This window comes from Lagopus muta, chromosome 3 (assembly GCF_023343835.1).
Source record: "Lagopus muta isolate bLagMut1 chromosome 3, bLagMut1 primary, whole genome shotgun sequence".
Classification (NCBI taxonomy): Eukaryota; Metazoa; Chordata; class Aves; order Galliformes; family Phasianidae; genus Lagopus; species Lagopus muta.
The window spans coordinates 51,187,123-51,212,606 of NC_064435.1; the positions used below are offsets into that span (position 1 = coordinate 51,187,123).

General features: G+C 36.6%; 1 protein-coding gene across 9 annotated transcripts in view; it reads right to left on the reverse strand.

Moving 5' to 3' along the window:
* PIEZO2 (piezo type mechanosensitive ion channel component 2) overlaps positions 1-25,484 on the reverse strand; it is a 287,618-nt gene that overhangs the window by 213,564 nt on the left and 48,570 nt on the right. For all 9 annotated transcript variants that reach the window (XM_048939128.1, XM_048939130.1, XM_048939133.1 and 6 more), the window contains exon 2: positions 21,036-21,131. In XM_048939128.1, the coding sequence (XP_048795085.1) occupies positions 21,036-21,131 (96 nt within the window). The remainder of the gene's footprint in view (positions 1-21,035; positions 21,132-25,484) is intronic.

Genomic DNA, 25,484 nt, shown 5'->3' on the forward strand with positions numbered 1-25,484 from the left:
AGAAAGGAAGAATTAAAAGAGAGAAAATAGAGAAGAGTGTTGCCCCAAACACTGAGTTCCCTGCCTACAGCTCCATATGAATGTGCACAGGTAAAACAGCTCTAACCATGACATCTAATTCCAAGGTATTAAAGAAATACATAGAATCATGACTTGGCACCCAAATCCCATGGTTTCTAAGACTCATAGGCCTTTTTACAAATCACCTGTGTCACCAAATTGGACTCTATGTCATTAAAGAGGATACAACACAGACTTTATTCAGGAGTAAGCACAGTTTTGAAGCCCTTGCTTCTGATTTTAGAAAGGCTTTACCACACCACCTGCTACTGACTCATGGACAAAACAAGTGTGGCATTAATGTCAGCAGCAGACTGGCTAAGCCAACTCCTTTTCCCACAAACTGCAAGTTTCTTTCCCTTTCTATGAGTCTGGAGAGAAATTACAACAGTCTCTGTTTTCTTGATCTAGACCCAAGCCAGAGTTCACAGAATTTCTTCGGAAATTAAATGACAGAAATATCACCAACATCAAAATGTTCCACAGAAAAACAAAGAGAAGAATGTGGGAGATCTTACTGCGTGGTACAGGGTCATATCCTCTGCAAGCATAAATCAAAAAGTGTTTGGACCATGAGGCCTTACCAAAAATTTCCCTATTCTGCCATAGTTAATCACATTTTTTTCAGGCATTTCTGCTTCAACTTGATATTTATCATATGCTTGATTCTGTACTTAACTGGAGGCTCAAGCAATGCTTTTACTAAACTTGGAAAAAAGTGTATCAAGCCTTCTGTATCATACTTCTTCGGAATCCATTCAGCTTCTTTCTGATTGTTCTTTGAGGTCAAGAAAAACAGCTAGTAAAGTAGATTTATACCTGCAGTCAGAAAAAGGCTGAATATATATACGTATATAACATTCCTGTAGTTCCAGAACAGAGCTTTAAAATGTTGGGATGATTTCTCCTGTGGAAACCAACTCATGAGCCCTCTTAAAGCAGTCAATCTTTTTACGCTCACACTTCAGGACTATGAGCATAAATAACTTCAAGGTGGTATCAAAAAATTAATGTTCATCCCCATCATACAACAACTTATCAAAGAAGAGAACATGAAATTACAGATAATTTTAAAATGCAGTATGATGCAGATTATTGAATACTTACTAGTACGGATGGAGTAAGGAAAGCATACAAGAAAGAAAATTTCACACCATATAATCCTTGAGGTTAAAAAAGATATCAAAGATCATCTAGTCTAAACAACGTTTCTTGACTTACTACTTACAAATAAGAGTGTTGGGGAAACTGCTGGGCTTGTGTTTATATTAGGGAACCTTGGCAGCTCTATATCCTATACTTATCTGTGAAACAAAGAGTTACTATGATACAGTTTTTGACAACATGGTTGCACTTACTTGCTAGGAGCAGTCCACAACAAATATCTGCCTCATGGAAGTGAACTTCAGTGTTTATACTACTTTATTTGTATCAACCCAACTGTCAAATTGAGCATAATTTACCAAAACCAGACTGAGTCCCAAATTATACACCACAGAAGACAAAGATACCAAACACCCATAATGAAATACCTCCATGGTGCTTTTATAGCCTTAGGGAATTTTACAATCAAAAAGTAAAATAAAATAAAATGGAGGAATTCCAATAAAGATCTCTTCAAACCAGGTATTTAACTTGTAGCAATTAGCAAATAAGAAAAGAGAGAAGGCTCAGTGAGCCCACCGCCTGCTGCCACAGACCACAAGTGCCAGCAGAATGTCCCTGTATACTTATTGCCTTGTGCCACACATTAGCCTGTGGATTTGGGCACCATGAATTATCATTAAATGACATGGCAATTATTACTACAGTACTGATTACTGCAGCACCAAAGGCACCAAAAACCATGGCAAAACTGCAGAAGCTGTGCCTGTGGCACATGGAGGTGAATTGCTAGCAGGGCAGAAGGGAGGTGCAAAACGTCCAAAGACCAATGCACAATAGGCCATAAAGCAGTAGATGTGACCTGCTGAGAAGCGTTGCTCTTTCTGGACAGCACTACTTTAACAACCAAGCTTCATAACCAAGATCAGCCTGCTTTGAGTTACTTGCCTGACTCACGTCACAAGAAATAGTTTTGCAATGAATGTTGCCGTGAAGGACACTCTGAGGGAATTTGTTGTTTTATTCTGCACTTCCTTTAAGTTTACCTTACAAACAGAGGCAAATTGTATCTTTTTTTCTAAGCAGAGCAGCTGTTAATATTAAAAACAAATCTGAATCTCCTACTGAGACTAGTTTTTATTTTATTTTTTTTAACAGGAGCATCTAGTGAACCAAGACAAATATGTGAGGCTTGGTCTATGACCAGCAAAAACACATACTCTAAATATCAGTGGACTGCAAAGCAACCCTAACTTTTGCTACTGGTTTCAGAGTATTTGCACAGGACTTCAGCTTCATTCTATTATATTTTTTTACCTAGAATAAGAGACTAAAATTCACCAAAGCAAACCTCCCAATTAGCCACTGTAAAAAACACAAATCCATAAAAGCAAAGGAACAAAGACACTGAAAGAGAAGTTCAACATAATCTTTGTATTTGTTCTTGTGACTACACATGATTTTAAGTGGAATAATACACAGGGTGGGAATACTTCAGGGAAATCCCACCTTGAAAAATTTGGAAGGAAAAAGAACTTGAATCATTCTCAGAAATCAATTTACTGAGAAAAAAATACACAACACAGATGATAATTAAAGTTATCTTGGTAGGAACGCATCAGACCTATGCAATCTTCCTTTTAGATGAAGGCTGATAGTTGAGCGAAGTCTCAGTAAACACTGAAACAGTCTTAGAGGTATCGCTTCAGAACAACCATCTAAAATCAGACTCCTGCTTCCTCTGGCCATGCTCACCTGGGCAGCTGCTGAGCAGTGAGGACAATCTTGGTACAAGAACAAAGCTCTTATTTGTTGGGGGGAGCTGTTTTTTTCCTACAGTAATGCAAAATTTTATTGTCATCTACGTAGATAACATATTTAATAATACATCCATTGTTTTCTGTATTTAAAATGCAGTATGATGCAAAGGAAATTGAAAGTAAAGTCAGAAGAAAATGTCTACATATCTATGCGAAGACCACTTCTAGGTAAACTAAGATACTACTGATGTTCTGCAACCATGCAGGCACAGCAGAAAGACAACTGTCTTGTGCTTTTCCCACATGCGTTCTTCATGCAAGCAATTTAAAGCACAAACACGTATCGACTATAAATCTGCAATTCAAATTATCCAAGCAACAAAAAGAATCCCTACTAAGAGAATATATTGGTCTATGAGACCACACAGCACCTTGCACACTTTTGCAATAACTTTCATAAATAATAGTGACTGATAATAGTTTATAGGGCTTTTATTATTATTATTTCCAATCTAAAATATATATAACAAACCGAGAGAAAAAAAGGAAGGCTGAGGGAGTTGGGTTTGTTCAGTCTGGAGAAGAGAAAGCCCTGGGTAGACCTCATTGTGGCCTTCAAGTACTTAAAGGGAGCTTATAAACAGGATAGAAAAGACTTCTTATGGCAGTCTCAGAGTGATAGGTTATGGAGGAATGGCTTCAAACTAAAAGAGGAGAGATTCAGATTAGATGTTAGGAAGAAATTCTTTACCCAGAGGAAAGTGAGGTCCTGGCACAGCTGCCCATGTAAGCTGTGGTGCCCCATCCCTGGAGGCGCTCAAGGCCAGGTTGGATGGGGCCTTGGGCAGCTGAGCTGCTGGGGGGCAGCCCTGCCCACGGCACAGGGAGGGACTGGTGTGCTCTGAAGTCCCTTTCAACCCACTGCAGAGCATTCTGGTATCTACAACAGTTTTTTCAATAAGAGCATCTGAAACAGGCACATCAAAACAAAACACTATTAAGGCCAACTTAAGATGAGGAACTGGAGACAGTATCATTATGATGAGAACTTTTCTACAAGTACAAATCAATTGCATGTAGGGATGACATAAGGAATTCACAGTTGAGACAACGTATTGAGGACCGCTTGCTCTCCCAGCTTTGTGTTATGAGGTCTCTGGGGCAAATGAGTGGCAAATTTCAGCCACTCTCTGCCTTAGGGAGTGCCCATGCTATAGAGCACAGCACAGCGTAAGGACAGTGAAGCCAAATTTCAGAGAGGAGCGGCAGAAGTTGCAGCAGCAGCAGAGAGTTAAGCAGAGTGACCCAGAATGCACTCTGCCAAGCCAGGAGCCATGCCAACCATCTAACTAATATTACACTTTGGTGCTCCTCAGTCAGTCTGAGGGCATACTACATATGATATTTCTCCTTGTAAAATTTAAGATTCTAAAAGACTATAGCAAAATCTCAGAAAAGTGAATGATTTTTTTCTTCTTGGCAATATTTGCACAACAGTTTTTTTTTGTTTGTGTGCTTTTTCCCAGATGCCAGTATCTGCATCTGATTAAGAAAAAAAGAAAAAAGTTAATAAATGCTTAGTTCTACATAAAAGCAAGTGCTTTCATTATGGACTAAACTCCTTACTGAAGGCTTCTGTTTATTACTTTCTCTGTGATTACACTGAAGCAGACTGCTAACTCTAAACAGAACTCAAAAACTCTAAATGAAATGCAAAAACCATCACGTAACTTTCTCACGACTAACATGAAAAATAAGATTTAGCACAACTATTCAAAACCAAAACACAATAGAGATTCTGCTCTATATTATCAGCTTCCCTAGTGGAAAGGGGAGTGTGTTTAGCTATACATTTACATCTCTTTATCACATTTGTGAATTGGGCTTGCTCTAGTGAATCATAGAATCACAAGGCTGGAAAGGACCTACAAGACAATCTAGTCCAACTGTCCTCCCATTACCATTTGTACCACAGCTACTAAGCCATATCTCATAGCTTCTCATCCAGATTCCTCTAAAAGGCTGCCAGGGACAGCAACTCCACCACCTCCCTGGGCAGCCATTCCAGTGCCTGACCACTCTCTGAGAGAAAGTTTTTCCTTATGCCTAATCTAAATCTCACCTGGTACAACTTGTGGCCATTTCCTCGCGTGCTGTTTGTTGCCTAGGAGAAGAGGCCAAACTTCTCCTCATCACAACCTTCCTTCAGGAAGTGATGTTAATGTGTTAATAGTGATATTAATAGACACATACAGTCAGAACATGCTGGAGTTTATAGCACTGTCTATTAACTGAGCATTCTTCCACTTTACTGTAAAAATAATCAATGAATTATTAATTTATAACTTATATGCTATAATCTTATGGTTTTTACATATTATTATGCATAAACCTATTATACTGAAAGCAGAATCCTCAAATTCTACTTGCCCATTTTATGCTTTCAATTTTGCAAGCAGAAGTACTGTGCTAAAGAATATGCTTCTAGTAATGCATATTGTATAACAACTACTTTCTGGGGGGAAAAAGTGAGCCTCAACACCACCCCAGAATGTTCATTGCCACATTTCTATCTCTTCACTTTTAAAAGTGTTTCATATCAAGCCCTTCAGGTCAATTTCACTCATAAAAAATGCACACTTTAAAACAGGAGAGAACAAACCTAGCACTTATATACAATGTAAAACATTTTAATTCAGGCTGCGGTGAAATGCACTGAATTAGATCATCATTATCCTAAAGGTCACAGCAGTACATGGCTCATTCCAGGAAAAGTGTCCTCTTTCCCCAGCCCGGAGTTCCCCTTGCTGAGTGCCAGAACACAACAACCCCAGAGGGGCACTTCAGTTGATTTCCTGTCCTTCATCCCCTGGAGAGGAGGAGGGAATGCTGAGATCCCACACACAGAAGCTAGGGAGAGGACACCACCACAGTGCCACCTTGCAGAAGCAGCTCCTGTACCAAGCTTCTCATCACCCCTCAAAGCTGCTGAAGTCTGTACCAAACCCAAACAAGCAACAATAACAAATTACTCGGTGATATATATAGATTATTTCTTTTAAAAGCTGATTTTCCCCACTCATCCCAGTGCCTCAGTATGCATGAGGATCAGCCAGCAGGGACAGCGCGCACCATTCAGACAAAACTATTTTAGCATCAGCAATATCCAACATAAACTTTGTGACCGTGCACAACGTTCCTCTACAGCATAAACTCAAGCTGTTTGCCAGCAATAACCTATATATTGATGTGGCATTAGCAGAAACTTGGAGGCTTCAGCTGGGAGACAAACTGTCAACCAACCGCTAATTGGTTTTTATGATGTGACTCATAGTTTAGCAATTTCCCAGAATTTAATCACAGTGCACCCAGAAAGATCAATTAAAGAACAGGCTCAGAATTTGTGAGAGCCCTGTGTGAGGCTGGGGAAGGCAATGACCTCAGCAGTTTTGCCACAGAATTTTATGAATGAACAAAGAAAGGATTTAAGAGGTAAGTTAAATTAATCTTGTGTTTCCTTGCAGACCCTATCATTGTTTTTCTAAAGGAGTGAGCTTTTTAAATGAATGGTTGAGATTGAAGGATTGTGTGTTGCGGCTACTGCTTATTTTACAACTTCATTTACACAGGTGACCGTTACGCGTGTGACTTGAATTGCTCCATTATTTTTGGCTACTTCTTTTATATCTGTGTAGAAGAAGGGGGAGAAGTAATAGTAGGAGTAAATTCCTCTGGATTCTTGCACAAGTGTCATATCACATTATAGGAATTTTCAAAAAAGAAATAAATCATTATTAAAACAGTGCTAACAATGGTCCAACACAAAAATAGAGAAAATGCTATTGTGGCTACAAAATCCTATGATGTCCACTGTCTCTTTACAGCTTTTCAAGCTTTCCCCCTCAGCTTAACACAATGAAATATGTTATCTTTGTTCCTGCTTTCCACTGCAGATTTTTTTCAAGAACTGGACAAAAACCACAAGAAAATATGAACTCTTTTCAGTTCTGAAAAGGTTTTGCACAAACTGTCTTAGTCTGATCAGTTTTACTCAGTAATTTCGTTGTTCTGAGCAAGTTAATATAGGGCTGCTCCAAAAGGAATGCCTTCTATTTTATGACCTTGGCCCACAACATCAGAGGCAGAAGGTAGTACAGCAGTACAGGTTGAGATCTCCCACCAATATTCCGCATGTTGCCATTTGACAGATGGCAGCAGAGGGGCAGTCTGACAGAATGGCATCTGATATGGACGTGTACATGAAGCAAAGGTGCATCATTGAATTCCATGTGGAAAAAACGGCACCCACTGACATTTATCAACACTTGCTGAACATTTACAGAGACCAAACAGTGGATGTGACCACAGTGAGGCAGAAGGTGGGTGTATTCCTGCAGTAGTGACAGTGATGTGAAAGACAAGCCATGTTCTTAATGGCCATGCACAGCTGTCACACTGTGAAATGAAAAGCATCTTGATCAACTCATCTGCACAGTATGGCTAATGGTGACCACGTTGAAAAATAATATTTCATAGCTGAGAATTTTCTCTATCAAATAACATTACTGTGCTCATTGTATCTTTTGTAGTTTCCATGGAAATAAATAGGAGGCATTACTTTCATAGCAATCTACATACAATACAATTCACAAGAGAACTGCACAACTATGATGGAAGACTCATTGCCTCCTCTGTTTTTGTTCAGTTTTTTTCTTATTCACTGAGAGCTCTCATAAGTGGAGATGAAATTTATTTTCCTGGCCAAGCTAGGTGAAAAAGGATTACATTGAAATGGTCTGAAAAGTGAGAGTTTTGGAGATATGGCAACATTCATTGCTCTTATTTCAAACATTATTTAAATATTAATACAATAAAATGTAAAACTTATATTTCCTTAAAGTAACAATCAACAAACAGTCATGCATGTTACATGCTAAAACATGAAGAAAAAATAAAAGGAGACTTTACACACACGTACTCTCAAAGAAAGCACAGGAATATACAAGTTGGTGTTCAGTCCCATAATGAAAATGCTTTGTAACTTCTTCAAACAAAACTTCAGCTCCAGCATTGATCACATATTACAGACTTACTGTCTCAATACTGACTTTTATGAAGATGAAAAGCTAGGGAATGGTAAGAGAGGATGAGGAAGAGACCATAGATCTCTGGAGCTGCTGCTAGGATTTTTACATGATTCACAAACATGGACATATCATATAACTCGACAAGAGAAAGCCTTCAGCATCTTGAAATTCTCCCATTTTCTCAGATGAATGCAGCAGCCACTCAGTGGTAGGAGGACGTCAGGAGCTGGAACAGCTCCATTGTATGACAATAATCAAATATTTAGGGTGAGGAATGTGAAGAAGAACAGTAGGAATAGCAGAAAAGCGCTGCTAGCCAAGTGCTCTTGGGATACAGGAGAACCAGATTCAGCTCTCTGCTCTGAATTAGAACAGGATGTTAACAGATCTGCTTGGGTTGGTTGCATCTTAGAGTTCTCCGCTTCATCCGGAGACAGAGCAGAAATATGTGAGTAATGAGAAACTGCACACCTAGCTCTGCATCTGCACCAACAGCTTCATTTTCAAGAGTTAACAGCTCCCCCTAAATCACATTAAGACCAGAGTTAAAATGCTAATTATGGAGCATGTGCATATTAATTTTCTGCTTCCTTCTCTCCATAAGTAACGGGAATGCTTTTAAATGCCATTCATTGGGTTTCTTATGGGCTTACTTGGTTTCTTAATATATTGCAGGGCACTTCCTGCACTGCTTACAGAAGCAAATTTCCCACTGCTAGTGAGTGTTTTCCCTGAGTAAGGTCAGCAGATTTGGTCCCAGGGGACTGAACTGATCTTCCAGCTTAGCTACACTGAAGATCCAGTAGGAAGCAAAACAGATACAATTCTCATTTAAAATTTGCTACTATATTGTGCCCTTCTCAGACACATCATCCAACACAAGCAACTAGAAAATGTTTTGTTGTAATAATCCTTTCAATTAGTGCTCCCATTACAGTGAAACAGCTGCTGTCTACAGTATATCTTTGTCAGGGAACTATTTATTTCCCAGAATTTATTTATATATTTTTTTTGTTTTTAAGACGGATGCAATAAAATAGATCCATGGAAATAGCAGAAATCAAAGCAGTGAGCAACAGCTGACCAGCTGAACACCTTTGCATTGAAAAAGAGGTAATCTCTATGAGACCCCAATTTATTCTTCTGTGATGGAAAAGAAAAATAAAGTTTATGTCAATGCCAGTGACCTACACCTGAAACTGCAGTATGAGCCCTCATCATTAAAAAGAAAGCACACCAAAAACTGATCCTCCTGCTGATCAGTGGAGTTTGCATAGGCGCTTAAAAGCCTTTTTGAATTCCAGCATGATAAATATTAGATGGACAACCCCTTGCTTAATGACAGTCAGGTAGAGCTGTTGGCGTGTCAAGACAAACGAATCAGCACTGTTACTGCTTTCAGTTCCACACATACACGCTCACATCCCCTCCCTGAGCAGCCTGCTGCATGCTATCTATTTATTTTACTATCAAGTCCAACTCACAGTAACTGTCACTGGAATATAAACAGTAGTGACAAAAAGCATTATCATGAATAATTTAATTCAAGCATTTTGAGTGCTTCTAAATGAGCAGTCTTCAGACTCATTCCCTGTGATTTCAACTCCAGGCAGCTTGCCAGCAATTCAGACAACAGCAATAACAGGAGGAAGGAATGTTCCTCTTCCACCTGCTTGTTCCTTGTGGCATGAAAACCTCTGCCATCAGCTGTGTGTCTCTTACAGTGACCCGCAGTTAGGAATGAAGAAAAGCACATTCAGGTGATAAGCCAGGTAGTTCATAAGGTGTCCAAGACGATCAGGACACCTACATCCAATACCAGAACTGTACTGCTCTTTTCAATCCTCATCCTTTGCCTATGATGGCCAGACAGATTATCAGGCTGAGTAAGGTATCACGTACCTACCACCTGCACAGGCATTTCTCTAGATACAGTTCAAGATACCAAGCTCAGTGCAGTACTAAGTATCTTCAGAACAACTGGAAGCACAACTGGTAAACAGTCAAGAATCTTCTAGTTAACTCCTCTACTCTCAAAAGCTTATTAAAAAAAAAAAAAAAAAAAAAAAGCACTTCATAAATAGTATCTATGCACTGTGCCCTCCTGGCTTGTTCATAAACTTACTACCAAGGGACAACTAAGGGTCAGTGCCCCAGCACAACACTAGCTCTCTGCTCATGAAAACAATACAGCAGTAGAAACACCAATGCAATAGGTGATGTAAATACAAAGCCCTGATCCCCAAACATCTTAAATCAAACAACCAACAGGGAGAAGGGAAGGCAGACTACTTCAACAAAAGAAGAGGAAAAAAAGGATACAGCACTCATTTAGCAAGAACTACCTTTGTAAGGAACATTATGCCATGAAAGCACAACATCGATCACAAAGTAGTAACAGGAACCTAAATCACTATTCAAGGCTCTACAATTCCTAGGTATTCAGACTCCGGATTCAAATGCAGCAGCAGAATAAATAGGAGTAGCTGCACTGACTTTTTTAAAAAAAAAAAAAAAAAAAAAAAAAAAAAAAAAAAAAAAAACTAGAGATTTAATTGGAATTCCAATTACCTAGAGATCAACCACAATAATAAAAACACACCTAATATCATACTGTCTTTTTCTCTTCTTCCTTTCTTCACTATTAGAAGTGAGAAAATGTGAGCGTTAAACGTGTTTTGTATTTTTCCTACTGCTTTATTTTCAAAATCTAAACATCATCCTCTAACACTTCCCCTACCATAAATGAATGTAATAGTTCTGACTCCTGACCACAGTACTGATGCGATGACTGCAATAATGCTCCAAAGTCTTCCAAAACCGTCCATCATCTTAATCAAACCACTAGAAAGTTTCAAGTCCAGCATAACAGAACATGCTAACCACCCTCAAACTGATCAGGATGTGGGTAGCAAACCTCTGCAAAACCTCAGACTGTTACAGTTTATACACAATGTTAGAGACATTAAACAAAGGATTTTGGTAACATGGGCTTGGAGGCATCGGCTGGATCACCACATTCTACTTCCCTCTATGACAGATGACCACAAGATAGAAACTGGAACATAAATGGATTGTATTCCTCTTTAAACTGAGATGATCTTCATGTTCACTGTTTTATTAGAAGCTGACACTTAGGAAACTTCTAACCCATGGTCCACCACATATGCAGTCATTACACAGTGTACCAGCATCCTTGTTAAACTGAATAAGCCTTTCTACCTTTCCACTCTCTCCCCATTTAAGCCCAAAACAATGATTTCCCCTCATAAGGAAATAGGAAAAAGTTACTACAAGATAAAAGAGAAAGAGGTATGTTTAATTCTTTCTGGATCTTTAGCATCTTTGTTTGCATGAGTCTCCACACAGTCCTTCTTGGTCCTTTGCCTGAATTCCCCTTATCAAACATTATCTAGGTTATTTAGAACAGCATAGTTTAAAAAAACCCATTCTCATTTCAATCTTTTTTTTCTAACTTAGATATTCTTCTCTTCCAAATTTATTCTAAAGTTCGCAAAACACAAATTCATAGCAGTCCAGATGCAAGATTATGCCATCAGTCTTTGAGCATTTTAGATAATATTTTCATTCTTCCATCTAGGGCATTACACTCACTTTCAGGAAGATTTTTCAGCCTTTAAAACCTAAGCATTGAAAGTCCCTGAGTATTACTTCTGTCTCATGTTCGGTAACACTCCTTTTTCTAGCCTTCTTCCCAGCAGGCACTTTTGCCCTTTTTCTATTTATTTACTGTTCTTATTAAGAACTGAAGCACACTATTCTTTTGACCATATCTAGACTATGTTTAACTCCTATTCCATCCTTATTTTATTACAGCCGTGCTTTTTCATTATTACATATATTCATATATATGTAAAGAACAGTTTTACACTTTGTTTCCATTTTCTTTGCAGGGTTTAAGTCAGCTTGACTTCTGGCAAATCTTATTTCATACTAAAATTACCTGATCTTTAAGAAGTGTTTCTTTATAGAGTACCCCTCCCTCCCTTTTACTCATTCCTTGCAAACTGTTTATTTTTGATGATCTTTTTTGGGGTGGTTGGCCAGAAAGTTTGGTCCGGAGTTCATCTCTAAGAGATACCTGCACCTAAGATGGGAGTTCTAAAAACGTGACTGAATTTTTAACTAGAAAATGTCACCACAATGAAATGCTTGAGAGCTTCACTATCTAGTTTCCCTAAACTAATTTTGCAACTAAGGTTAAGGAAACTTACAGGCTGTTTTTTGTTAACTTCGGATTGTAAGAATGATGATGACCAATTCTCTCTGACGTTAGTGTCCCTCTAAAACCAAATTTAAAAATAACACTGGCTCTTCACAAGTCAATAATTCTTTGAGAAACTGTTTGCAACAGGGAAAGATTTGGCTGTACAGCTATTAGAATCACTATCTCCAATTTACAGTATCCCATAACAATTTCACATCTATAGCGTTATTAGTATTATTTGAAATCAGCCAGATCTTATTAACCTTTTGCTTTCTTTACTTTGGGGGTTGAAACTGATGATTATTATGTTTTTTTCAACCCAGGCCATTCTGCAATTCTTCATGCAATGTAATTTGTAGTTCTGAATGACTCTACAGTAGATGCAGATCACAAAATGATCACAGATTGGAAGGGATCTCAAGGATCACGGATCTCCAACCCCCTGCCACAGGCAGGGCCAAAAGCCTCCACATTTACTACTGGACCAGGCTGCCCAAGGCCCAAACTGTAGTCACATTCCTCCTATTTCTCTGAAATACACAAAAATGCACATGAAGCCAGTAAACAAACTAATATACAAATACCCCTGCTGGTCATAATCAACAGACAGAATTGTGAGATTCTACATGTAAGCATCACAACAAGCTAAAAGAAGTGCATAACATTTAACTCAAGAAAAATAATTTCTTCAGAACTCAGAAAACAGAACAAAATCTTGAAGTTTTGTTTCTCTGGTATACGGAGCACTATTTCCTTCCCAACAAAATCTGTGGGCTAACTGATCAGTTCTAGGATTTCAGTATACCATGATACATACTCAATCCCATACATACTAAAATGTTGCTATTTTTATATGATTTTTGAAGTCTCTTGTTAAAATTTCATCATTCAGTTAAATTTAAAAACATGTCACGAGGTCATTCAGTTTAAAATTCTCTCTTTCTGGGGCGCTACTAGTTCCCAAATTTCAGGAAGTGTGCCCAATCAAGACAGCATTCTTGTTAGCGCTCAACTTCCACAGCTAGATAAAAAGAACACCTTTTTATTCTCGTGTTCCTCTAAATCATGAGGAAATTTCTCTTTATGCTTTAGTGGTATTAGCTTATGAGAGTTTGTTCTAAGCTAACTGTTCTCTCACCTACCATACTGTTTCTAGATTAGATTCCATTTTTATCCTTTCAGCTTCAAAATGTACAAACAAGAAAAGGTTTGTTTTGTATTACTTCCTGATAAGGAAGATAATTGACCAGTTTTTTTTATTATTATTTTAGCACTTGTTCAAAAAAGAAGAAAAAAGACTTGAAAATTAACTTTTACAAGCTGTATAAAAATAAAATGTTATCAGCATTCCCATAACAATCATAATGAAAACAGGACACACGATCCAATCAACCACTTAATGAGAGTCCTTGTTTACATTTTCATTTGTGGAAATGACAAAGTAAAGCAACCCAGAAACAAAAATCAGCCCTCTCAGACTGGAATAGCCTATTTGGGAACAGCATTACAAAACAGTGATAAAAGCACAAGTATTTTTTATCATATGCAATAACATAAGACACGCAAGAGTTCTGTCCTCAGTGCTGTCAGCATAATACTTCTTACGAGAACACTTTCACTTAATTGAAGAGATTTTTATCTTGTTTCTTAAGAAAACATTTTGACATTAAATGGCTAGAGAGCACACAGGATCACTAACAGTCTTCTGGCTCATTAGACACAAGAGGGTTTCTGAAGTTGGTTAATTTAAAGGTACTGCTTCACTTTCACTCATCCATTTCTAGAACTTCCACGTATAAGCACTTCAGGATTTGGCCCATGGATTATAAATAATGCACATCATTGTTCCCTCCCAAGAGAATACTTACAATGTTGGAAGTGAAGAAACCTAGCTGAGATGGACTATTTTCAGCCAAAGGATGTTTATGTAGCAGCCTGGCATGCCTCCATAGGAAAACACATGCTCAATCCAGTAGAAACCCATTTTTAATTGCTGAAAAGCATTTTCTGAGTTATAAATAAATCTTCATACCAATTCTTCAGGCTTCTACAAAGACACACAGTAATTCTAAGGACATCTTACATAGCTTTCCGCCCACCATAATAGAGAGTCAGCATCTCTATTATTGCCCAGAGTACTTTCTACTGAGCACTTAAGGATAGCAGGTAATAAATCATTTTTGTAATAAAGGAATAAATCATCTTTGTGGTAAAATAAGGATGATAGCATTCTTGAAAGTATAGAAACAGTAAATACAAATGGAAAAGGGTCAAAACTCAGGCAGTGCCAACTAAAAACATGAAGAATTTATTGAAATATGTTTGTAAAAGCTAATTAAAACATTAAGCCTATATTTCTCCTTTCCTAGAGTAGCTAATTGCTACATTTTCAACTTACAACAAAATTAGGGCAAGCCTTCAGATGTACAATTAACTGAATCTCATTCCAAAGCAGTCAACAGAAACCATGTGAGCATTTTTCTTTCCAAAATCAGAGTTGATATCTCCAACCTACAAATTCACTTTTTGATGCATACAGCTTAATGAAACCAGAATGGATGAAAGTCCCCAAATTAGTTACAAATATTCAAATCCTATTAATAGTGAATAGAAAAAACTGTTAGAACTGGTTTAAAAAAAAAAACAACAACAAAAAAACTTTTCAATCTTTTCTTCTCGCATTTTCAATGCAGAAAAAGATGTATATCTACATATATCACCATTTAAAAGAAACAGACATTAAGGACAGGTCCATTTTCTACCTGTTGAATATATTAAGATGTTACATTCCTTAAGCATTTCATTCTTGTGAATATGCCTACACGTAGCTTTAAATATCAAATTTATCATCAGTAGGATGAGATTTTTAGAGGACTAAGGAGCTAAGTGAATTTTGTTAAAAAATTATAAGTATAGCTTGAAATCAGCATTTTAGCTTTGGGAGCATGGCATTTATTTAGTCGTTAGTTGGGCTGTTGTATTGTTTTTTTTGTTTTGTTATTTTTGGTGTCTTTTTGGTGTTTTTTTTTTAAAAAAAAAAAAAAAAAAAAAAAAAAAAAAAACACAAACAACTTTTCTTCCTGAAGTTATTTCCTATTGCTTTCTGCATATATGCTTTGGGCAGCAGTTCTTGTGCACGCAGTGTTAAGAATTCTTGAAAACTGATCTGGGTGTCTGCTCTGAAGCAGACACATTTTTGTACTACAAAACATGCAGCCATGAAGTGCAAACATGTACAATTCAGAGTTCAACAATAAACTTCCTTTCACGAGTATCACATGACAATATTCACTTAAATTCCCTATCTTTTTTTTTCCAAAAACCTCAGTGCAACATAACGCAGATGAGATTTGAAATTGAACATCAGATTTAAGATATATGGACTCAGTGGATGCACAGTCTCTCAGAGCACCATCACGAGAAACCTACTGTTCAGTGGCTGTGTAGGTTGACCCAATCAATAACTTAATTATGTAAGTTAAATGACTAAAGCTAGTGTTACAATTTAGAAAATTAGTGCAACTGAGAGTGAATGGTCTGCTAATAAAACAGATGCATTAAACTGCAGCATATGCATAGGATAATTTCTTAATTTTTTTTTTATTATTTTAAATCAAAATAATGTTTGTAGAAATATTTTTTGCTATATTCATTTGGATCAACACAGTGTTGAAAACTCCTGGATTATACATGGTGATCTAAATGGTTTGCCACTGTAGCCCTTCTGCATCTTACAATTCTATGCAGATTATTCCAGATCAGAAGCCCTTTCAGATTTGCAAAAAAGTCTCCTATTCCATTTATTTACCATTGTTTCAAAGATACTTAAAATAATCCTCAATTAAAAATTACTTCAGTTTGGATTTTTCATCAGTTTATCAATTCACACATTTTCAAAACATCATTCTTATCAGTATGTATTAAAGTAATATTTTTTGCATAGAAGACAGAGAAGTTTTGTTACGCCAACTTCATTCAGAAACAGTCCCATTTCTCTTGCCACTAACCAGTCAACAAAATCCAGTCCATACCTGAAATTATTGTTTTTTCTAGTTTATGTACATACTGGCTGGCTGCAGTGTTTTACTGTTCATGTCTTCCACATCTAGGATACCAGAAATAAAGTTAACAAAACTAACTACATATAAACTCACCTCTATTACAGAAAAGAATTTTTAAAAAGGAAAAATGCCACATAAAGGTGTCTAGCTAGTAATGCTAGATTGCTAGACAATCTAAATCAGCAGTTGGAAAGTAGGATTTTATAAAGTTTACAGTCTCTTTCCTCCAGTGAACTAAATAATCAGCGACTGACTTAAATTATATAGAAAACCACAGCCTAAAAATCACATGGCACTACAATACATTTTGGTGTTTAATCATCTTTGTAATCACTGATATCAAGTATTACAAGTAATAGACAGAGCTTAACAAGACTGTTAACCAAATATGTTTTCAGCTGCACATAAAAGTTCATGAATACAATTTCCCGTATTCAGCTAGATCTATGGACAATTAAGAAACACTTCAGAAAACAGCATGTTCAGCTAAAACTCTAACTCAGAGTTTCAGATCTAACTGAAGGAGGTGTTCCCTTTACCTTAGAAGATGTTCATATTTTTGATGGGGCAAAGCAGTATGATATCTTAAAGCTGATATACTGATCACATACAAACAGGATGCCGAGTCTCTTCCCCATTGTATAATCAAGATGTTATAATCACAATATAATTGTATAATCAATAGATATCAAGATGTTATAATCACAATATAGTCAAGAGAATTAGGCAAAGTAAACAACGATCACAAAAGAGAATAAGTGGAAGAGCTTACCCTTTGGCTGAGCTCACCAGAAGACCCCAAGAGAAGTGATCTCCAGAAGAGATCCTTCCTCTCTGGTAGCCAGCTCTTAAATAGGTCCAGGAGGGGTGGAGCCTGGCTCCACCCCTTCCAGCAGCACAGGTGAATTGCCTTCACCTGTGCTCCTCTGGCTGACTCATGGCTCACCTCAGGTGATTAATCAGAGGTTCAGGCCATGATTCAGCAGTTCCCATACACCCACAAATAAGGATTAATAAGTTTTATCTTAGTAATTAGTTTTAAAGGATATTAAATGTTTAAGAAAAAATAGAAAAAAACAAAATTTATTAAGATTCAAATACTAACCAAAATGTTTCATAGCATATAGAATTTTTTTCCCCAGGGTATCTAGAGGTTCAGATTTCTTACAAAACAAAAATTAATCTAAGTTGATATCATCTATTTCAGACTATAAGTACAGAGTTTATAACTGCGTTCTGTAGTTTCTTCTCTATCGAGAAAACCCTAAGTGTAATGGATAAAAGATCAGTAACTGCTAGGTACACGGTGATGAGGTGAGAAGACAGATAGAAGAACAAGAGGTAGGAAAGTTGGTCAGAGATTGTGACTGGGGAGTAGAGCGAGCCAGTAGACAAGGAAGGAAAACATTCATGGAGGGAAGATCAGAAAACTCAAGATTTTTATTTATTTATTTAAACAAAAGACTTAATCAAAGGCAACCAAGGCTTAACAATGAGTTAAGCAAAACAGAAATAGGAGAAAAGATCAAAAATATTATTCATGTGAATGAAATGGAAAGGAATGGAAAGGATTTCTAAAAACAAAAACAAAAAAAATGCAAGTATAATATATAGCCACATAGTGATTTTGTGCTCTTTTGTTTTTGAATGAAGTTTCTTTTACTCAACTTTTGACTCTTTGATTTAATTATGGTTTGGCTAGTTTTAGTTAAAGTAGTTCTAGATTTCCCTTTCATTTTCCATTCTCTGGACATCAAAAAAATCCTTCCACATTTTCTAGAAAGACTCACATATACACTCACACAGAATTAAAGATGGTCACAGTAATAGTAGCCCAAAATGGTTACATTCAGATATATTGAATTGACTCTAAAAAAGAGAGGATAAGTGCATCTCTACACAATTACTCTTGGCGTCTAAAAAAAAATGGCTCTTTTTCCTGTCAGTCACTTCTTGTGGTAGAAAAGGGGCAGCAAAAATAAAAAGCACAAAAACAACATGGTAACTGCACATTAACCGGGAAGCTGCACCCAAATTCCTCAGTGGACACTTCCCTCTCATCTGTCACCTTCAGCACTTTTAAGAGAAACTTAAGCTCACCAATGCTGTAAAGATGACTGACAGCCTTACCTAGAGTGGGATTTCCTACCTTTTATGCTTGTTTTATTTATTTTTAGCTCTATTATTACTGGCCCAAAGTAATACTGGATACTTACACAGTCAACATCAGCTACACCTACTCAGTTGGTACAGGTGCTGGCCCAAAGTCAATATGTTAGTTTCTTAGACTGACCAATAGCAATGGGGTGTAAAATGATGTGGGGAAGTAAAAGAGTACGAAAAGACATGACAGAAATCCAGGAATTAAGGTATGAAATACAGATGCTAAGCAAATCTCTTTCACTCCTGTACAGTAACACTTCACGATGATGGTGCCTTCAAATAGGGGTGAGATATTTGGACTCCATAGCTAATAGCCAGATCTTAAAAGAGCCCTAGTTTTCAACTTACTCATAATTCTGCCAAGACACTTAAATGCTCTAAGACTAGAAATTCGGTCTAATTCAGATTTATCTCTGTCATGATTTTTATTGGATTCCACATCATAACATCATGTTGTAAGCTCTCAGTACCAGGGGCTGCTGTAAGCAATTCTTGGAAATCTGACTTAGCTCTACCTATAACTCATCCCATATATGTATGAACTATATGAACATATATATATGAACTAGGAGTACTATTACCTTCATGCAATTTTTTGCACTTCTTCACCTTTAGTTCAGGTGTTGAGACTGTATAATCTACATTGCATATACCTCTGTCAGTTAATACCACTATAGTCACAAGAAATAATTACAAAAACCGAAAAAAAGAATGCAGAATGGGTTAATCCAATACAGACACTCATCTAAATAAAGTAAGCTGTGGCAGGATATAATTTTGGTAAGTTTTTCAAATATTTATAAAAAGGATCTACATCTATCCTAGCTAAAATAAACGAAAAACATTGAGTCATCATAGTTAGGATAGGTCTGCACAGCACAGATCTAACTCTGCCTTGCTTCTCTCTGCAAGAATCTGAAGGTGGTCTTCCTTATACAGAACCCCTTTACATAGGCTGGGTAAAAATCTGCACCAACAGAAACCTTACACACAAACAGGTGGTTCTCTTTATTTTTCTCTCCTTCCTACTTATGCTAATGGTTAATGAAAACAGTAGTAAAAGTTGGTACAATAAAAGTTATATTTCCACTTGTGAAAAATTAATATTGCTACTGCCACTATACCACATATTAATGAACAGTTCATAAGCTATTTCTGAAACTTCTCCTTGCTTCTCAGTAAAAAGAACAACTCACAGCATCTGTCTAAAGCAGAATAGATTCCTCAAGAACTTTTCTCAAAGAATTCAAATTTTTGTACATTTCTTTCCTTAGGAAAACAAGATCGATGTTTATATTCATATGCACGATACAAAAAATGGATGCTTAGAAGGAAGACTCTATTACACTCTAGAGAAATCTGGGAAAACTTTCTGGAATCCCAACAGTTGTGGTTTATTTTTTCCTTTTTCTTTAAAAGAAAAAAAAAGGTAAGAATTTCTGAGGTCCTGTAAACTCAGATAACGCTATGCTTATAGTCTAGATTTCCCAATTTGTTTCTTTAAGAAACTGTTGATTAAAATAGTAAAAAATGATAAAAATTTCCCATTGCCATGAGATTGAATTTGTGAGTAGAATTATGACAAAGTCAGCATCAGAAGTTCTTTATATGTTTCCTTTACATTGGTAGTGTCATGAAACCAGATTGTTTTCTAAGGTACCTCATCCTTCACACTATTTACATCAAAAAGATGAGAGACGAGTATTTTACTTTAGCATTATGTAATATTATTTCTCACTGTGGTCTGAAGTAGAATCAGGAAAGCATGAACAGGAATGATATGTTGCATTAGTACACTGAAATTCAGTCATCTGCAATCTCATCTGAGAGGCTACTAGGTGAATAGTACGTGAACATATCCTCACTGCAAATTCCCCTAACAGATTGCAAATCCTCAAGTTTCAACACTGTTACACACACATCCCTGCTATCGTTCAAAAACTCACTTCTTTATGCAGACAGAAGGTGCCTTACAAACAGCAAAATGTAATATTTGATAGAAATGGTTTCTGTCTTCATAGGTTTGTACAATTGCTTTCATATTTACAATAGTAAAAGTCTAATAAGTATGTGATACATGGATGCTACTTGTCATCTCTACCAAAAAGAATTTATTATTTTTTACCAAGACAGTTGAATAAAATAAATCAGGGTAACAACAGAGTTTAAATAAACATCTTAAACGTAGCTGAGTAAAAAGACGGAGTTGAAATTTAATTCTTAACAGTAACTACAAATCCAGCCCCTTAGGCACAGTAAAGATGCCTTCAGGGACTCAATTTTTCTACCTAGACCATTTCACTATTCCAGGTGAAACAGCGCCAAAAAAGTAACTCTCAGTACCTAGCTGCACGGTGGGGGGGGGGGGGAAATGAAACACAAGCATCAGGCTTGAAAGTCCTTCAGCACCAAAGCCAACTTAGAGTTTAACTACAGCATCTGAGTTTATAGCATGTATTACAAATTAGCTCACTTAAAGAGGAAAAAGACTTCCTCTTATATTACTAACCAAGACTTTTGCAGGCACTGTGTCCACAACAGATTCTTAAAAATGAATCAAGGAACGTCTTACCTTGCATCGTTGTTTTTGTGGGTTCTGAAAACAAAGGAATGAGCAGGAGGTAGATGAGGTAGACAAAGGAGAGTCCATTGTAACGGAAAGCACAGGCTGTGAGAAAAGAAGAACATACAGCTTAAAGATAATGTAATTTAACAGCATAGAGTAATCACAATTTGAATTTCTTATTTACCGTAGCAACTTTTCACCATTTTTAATATAATTTCTATGCAAGTCTTTAAGTGTCTGCTTAAAATAAGTAATGAAATTAAAACTCTTGAAGTATTCTTACATTGATAAACATTTTAAGCTTAGCACTAGAGACTCAAGCTACAAAGACTTTGTATGGAGTGATGTACAGTCAGTTACTAGCACAAAGTTCTACATTTCTCATCTGTAAACTCAGAAAGCCATCCTCCATAAAAATATACAGAGATGCATAAATCAGAATTCATGGGCTCTCTTTAAGAATATACTAGTATCTAAGGCAAAGGATCAGTGTTATCAGTTGGCCTACTACCACCAGCAGTAAATTTATGAGTTAATAACAAACAAAAATAACTTGGCTGTGACTTAATTTCAGTACATTCCCTATTATCATATCTTGTTTCTTGATCTCCATTCAAGTATATTTTTTTCCCTCAAGAGATTAGTGTTTTAGAAAGCTACTCTGCCACTGCAAAAAACTATGATCAAACATTTGTTTAGCAAGATAAAAGAGTAAAAAACTGCAGCAATGCAATTACTGTTCTGCTCCGTGACTTTATTTGACAAATACATATGTTCTTAGGCAGAATAAATTCATTCGTAAAGGACCTACAAAGATCATTGAGTCTAACTGTCACGTTACTATTATGAGCTTTCTCCGAATGCCTCTTAAACATGCACAGTGCACCAACCACCTATTTAGGAAGCCTGTTTCTGTCTAACTAGCCTCTCAATAAAGGTATTTTTCCTAATGTCTAGGCAGAACCTCCCCTAATGGAGCTTTGAGCTATTCCCGCACATCTAGTCACAGGATACTAATAAGAAAAGATGAGTACTTCTCTCTCCAGTTTTACCCCCAAGTAAGCTGTGGAGAGCAAAGGTCAGCCTCCTTATCTTCAAGCTTAAAAACCCCGTGGCCCCAGCTGCTCCACTTTGTAGGGTGCTCCCTCCAGCCTTTTAACCAGCCTGTTTAAACTTCTCTGGATCCTTTTTATATTGTGCAGACTAGAACTGGACACAACATTCAAAGTGAGGCCACATGAATGGTAAATAATGATGGGATAATCAACTCATTTCACAAGTTGGCTATGGTGCGTTTAACACACCCTAAAATGTGGTTTGCCTTGTTGATGCCAAGGCATGCTGCTGGCTCCCATTAAGCCTGCTATCACCAGCACTTCCAATTCTCTCTGCAGTGCTGCCCTCAAGCCACTTATCTCTCAGTTTGATTTTGTGTCCAGTATTACTCAATCCCAAGTGCAGAATCTAGCATCTATTTTTGAACTTCACACAACTGCTGATTCCCAGTTCTCCAAGAAATCTGGATCCCTCTGGAAGGCCTCTCTCTCATCCTTCTAGAGAGTCAACAGCACAACAGCATTTCACAGCTTAGTATTATCAGCAAACTTGCTAAGAATGCATTCAAACCCTGCATCCAGATCACTGATTGATAAAAACATTGAGCAGAACTGACATCAACACTGAACCTTGGGGAACACCACTTGTAACCAGCCAGACGTAGCCCCCTTCACTATAACTCTTTGACCATTTCTATTCAGCCAGTTCTCCATCCAGTGTAGCATGTAGCTGTTCACCTCACACTCGGACAGCTTGGCTGGAGGCATGGCATGTTGTGAGTGATAATATCAAAGGCCCTGCTAAAATGTAGGAAAAAAACCTACATTTACCATCATCAACTAAGTGAGTGACTTTACCATAGGCTATCAAGTTCTAATACTCAAAACCGTGAAGAACAATGCACTGAATATTAAATCTGCTTCACACTCTAGTAAAACAACAGAGGATGATCCATAAAAATTAAATGACTCGTGATAATTTGCAGTTCCTTTGGCATTCACAAAGGTCTCCAAGGCAGCTGTAAGCAGATGCCCACCAGGTTGGAGATCAACGGAATTCCATCGACAGATGAAGCACCTGCACAAACGATTTCCTGGTAAGCCAGGTAGCACAGAAATTTCTGGATATTTGAGTTCCATTGGTCAGTTTGCACCATTAGTTCTGTCTCAAAGTTACTGCAATTTTAGGATTTAAGGTTTGTTACCTCTCCTCAAAACCATCTAATCGATTAGCAAAATTAATTTCAGAAGAATTATTTTTGAACTATATTTATCTTTAAATTTACTGCTTTCTATTTCCAGAACTGAGGAGACCGTGTACTCAAAGCTTTTCTACTCTGCAACTATATAAACTGGACTATTAAAAAACATTACTTTTCCATAAAAGCCTTCCCTTATCTTCATATAGCTTTTTGCAGAATTATCAAAGTATTTTGAAGATAAATGTGTATATCTTTATAAGATACACATATGTAAGATATATATGTATATATATATTTCCTAAACTGAAAGTGAAAATTTTTGGTACCCAAGAAGCCCTTAGATAAACTCAGCTTCTTAGAATAAGATGCTTTACAGTTTTGTTTTGTTTTGTTTTTTTTAAACTTCAGGGCACTTTCCCTTGGGGAAAAAAATGAGTGCTCTGTAACACATAAAATTGAATTCTCCATTCATAAGTGATTATTTGAAATATTTTTGTTTTAGTGCATAACTCCATACATATCTATTTCTATAGATAGATAGATATCTTTAAAGCCAGGGTCACAATGGCATCTAACACAAAGCTATGGCAATTTAATTCATCTTTATTCCATAGGATTTAGAAAATAAATGCATAGAGAAAAAATATCATGCAGACTTATAAAATTTCTGCAAAGAGTATCATAAATTCATATCAGAATATAAAAGATAGCTGCAGTATCCTATACTTCTTGTATTCAATCATTTGATCAGAGATAAATTAATCACAGCCAACTGATGTTCATATTTCACTACATCTGTAAATGTATTCATAACTCTCCCAGTATAAGTAATACAAGTCTTTGAAAACGCATCTAAAAGAGAAATCTTTTAGTCTCACGATGGAGAACATTTGGGAAAAAAAAAAAAAAAAAAAAAAAAGAGTCATGACTTCCTCACATAGGTAAAACAAATGAACTAAGAGGGTTGACATGCTTATAATACACAATTTTTCCAATGATGCTACATTCACTACAGTAAATACTTCTGTTTAGTGCCTTTTAAAAAGTCCAAGGAAGAGCAGAAGTATTAACATAAAGATTTATAATTTCTATTAGATAAGAATATCAGAATTTGTTAGGTTGAAGAACCATTCTCTTGCCAGCCTTTTATTTGTCTGTCTTTTTCAACTGAAGAATTGACATTACAGCTGGGAATTCGCAGATTACTAACATCTTAAGTGTTCTTTGGCATAGTCAATAGAAACAATATTTCAGCACTAAAAAATGACATTCATAATTGTATGTTGCTTTATCCTAACTTTAAACAACAACAAAAACTACAACAAAAGCACCTGAAACATGCATTGCACTGTGATTGCTCGAAGTCATGGTCTAAAATTATGTGAAAAGCATATAATCCTAAGTGAGATGCCTTTCAAAATTAAGGTTTGTTCATTTTTTTTAGGCTATACACTTTTAAATGTCCCAGCCTACATATTCTGTAGGTTCACAGTCCAAAATCAAAAGAAGGGATTCTGAGACAGCCTGCAATTCATCACTCATTAAGAAACATTGATAACATTTGATCAAACTATTTTAGCGAGAATCCCAGAACTAGTATGAAAATTATTTTTCACATTTTTGAAAAATAAAGACAAATTTTAGCTCATTCTTAAGATAAGCATGTGCTGTACCAAGAACCACCTCACAAAAGAAAGTTAATTTCAAACATTCCACCAGGTACAGCTTTGGAGGTCTGTTAGCAAACAATTAAGACCTAATTCGGATGACTGAACTAGGCTAAATTAGAAAATCATTTCTTTTAGGCACAACGCATGAACAAGACACTGGTGTACACCCAAGATGACACAGTTCTGGAGTTCAGGACCAAATTGTAAAGTAACTTCTAAATCAAACAAAATCAAAATCCTGCAAATCAAGGTGCTATACAAGGCCATCCTTGTATGTATATCATGAATAATCCATTCTTACTGGAATACGAGATTCCCCTGGATCGTCAATCAGCTGCTGTCCCATGACATGATCATTACGCCTCTTCACTTGTCCTCCAGTAAGACATTACATGGAAAGCTTCCATATCTTTAGAACATTCAAAACTTTAGTTTGTTGGGTTTTTGTTTTTTTTTTATGTAAAACTATACATATTTATTTTAACCTCAAGCATTTTATTGATATCAGGCTAATCAAGGCTAGCAGGT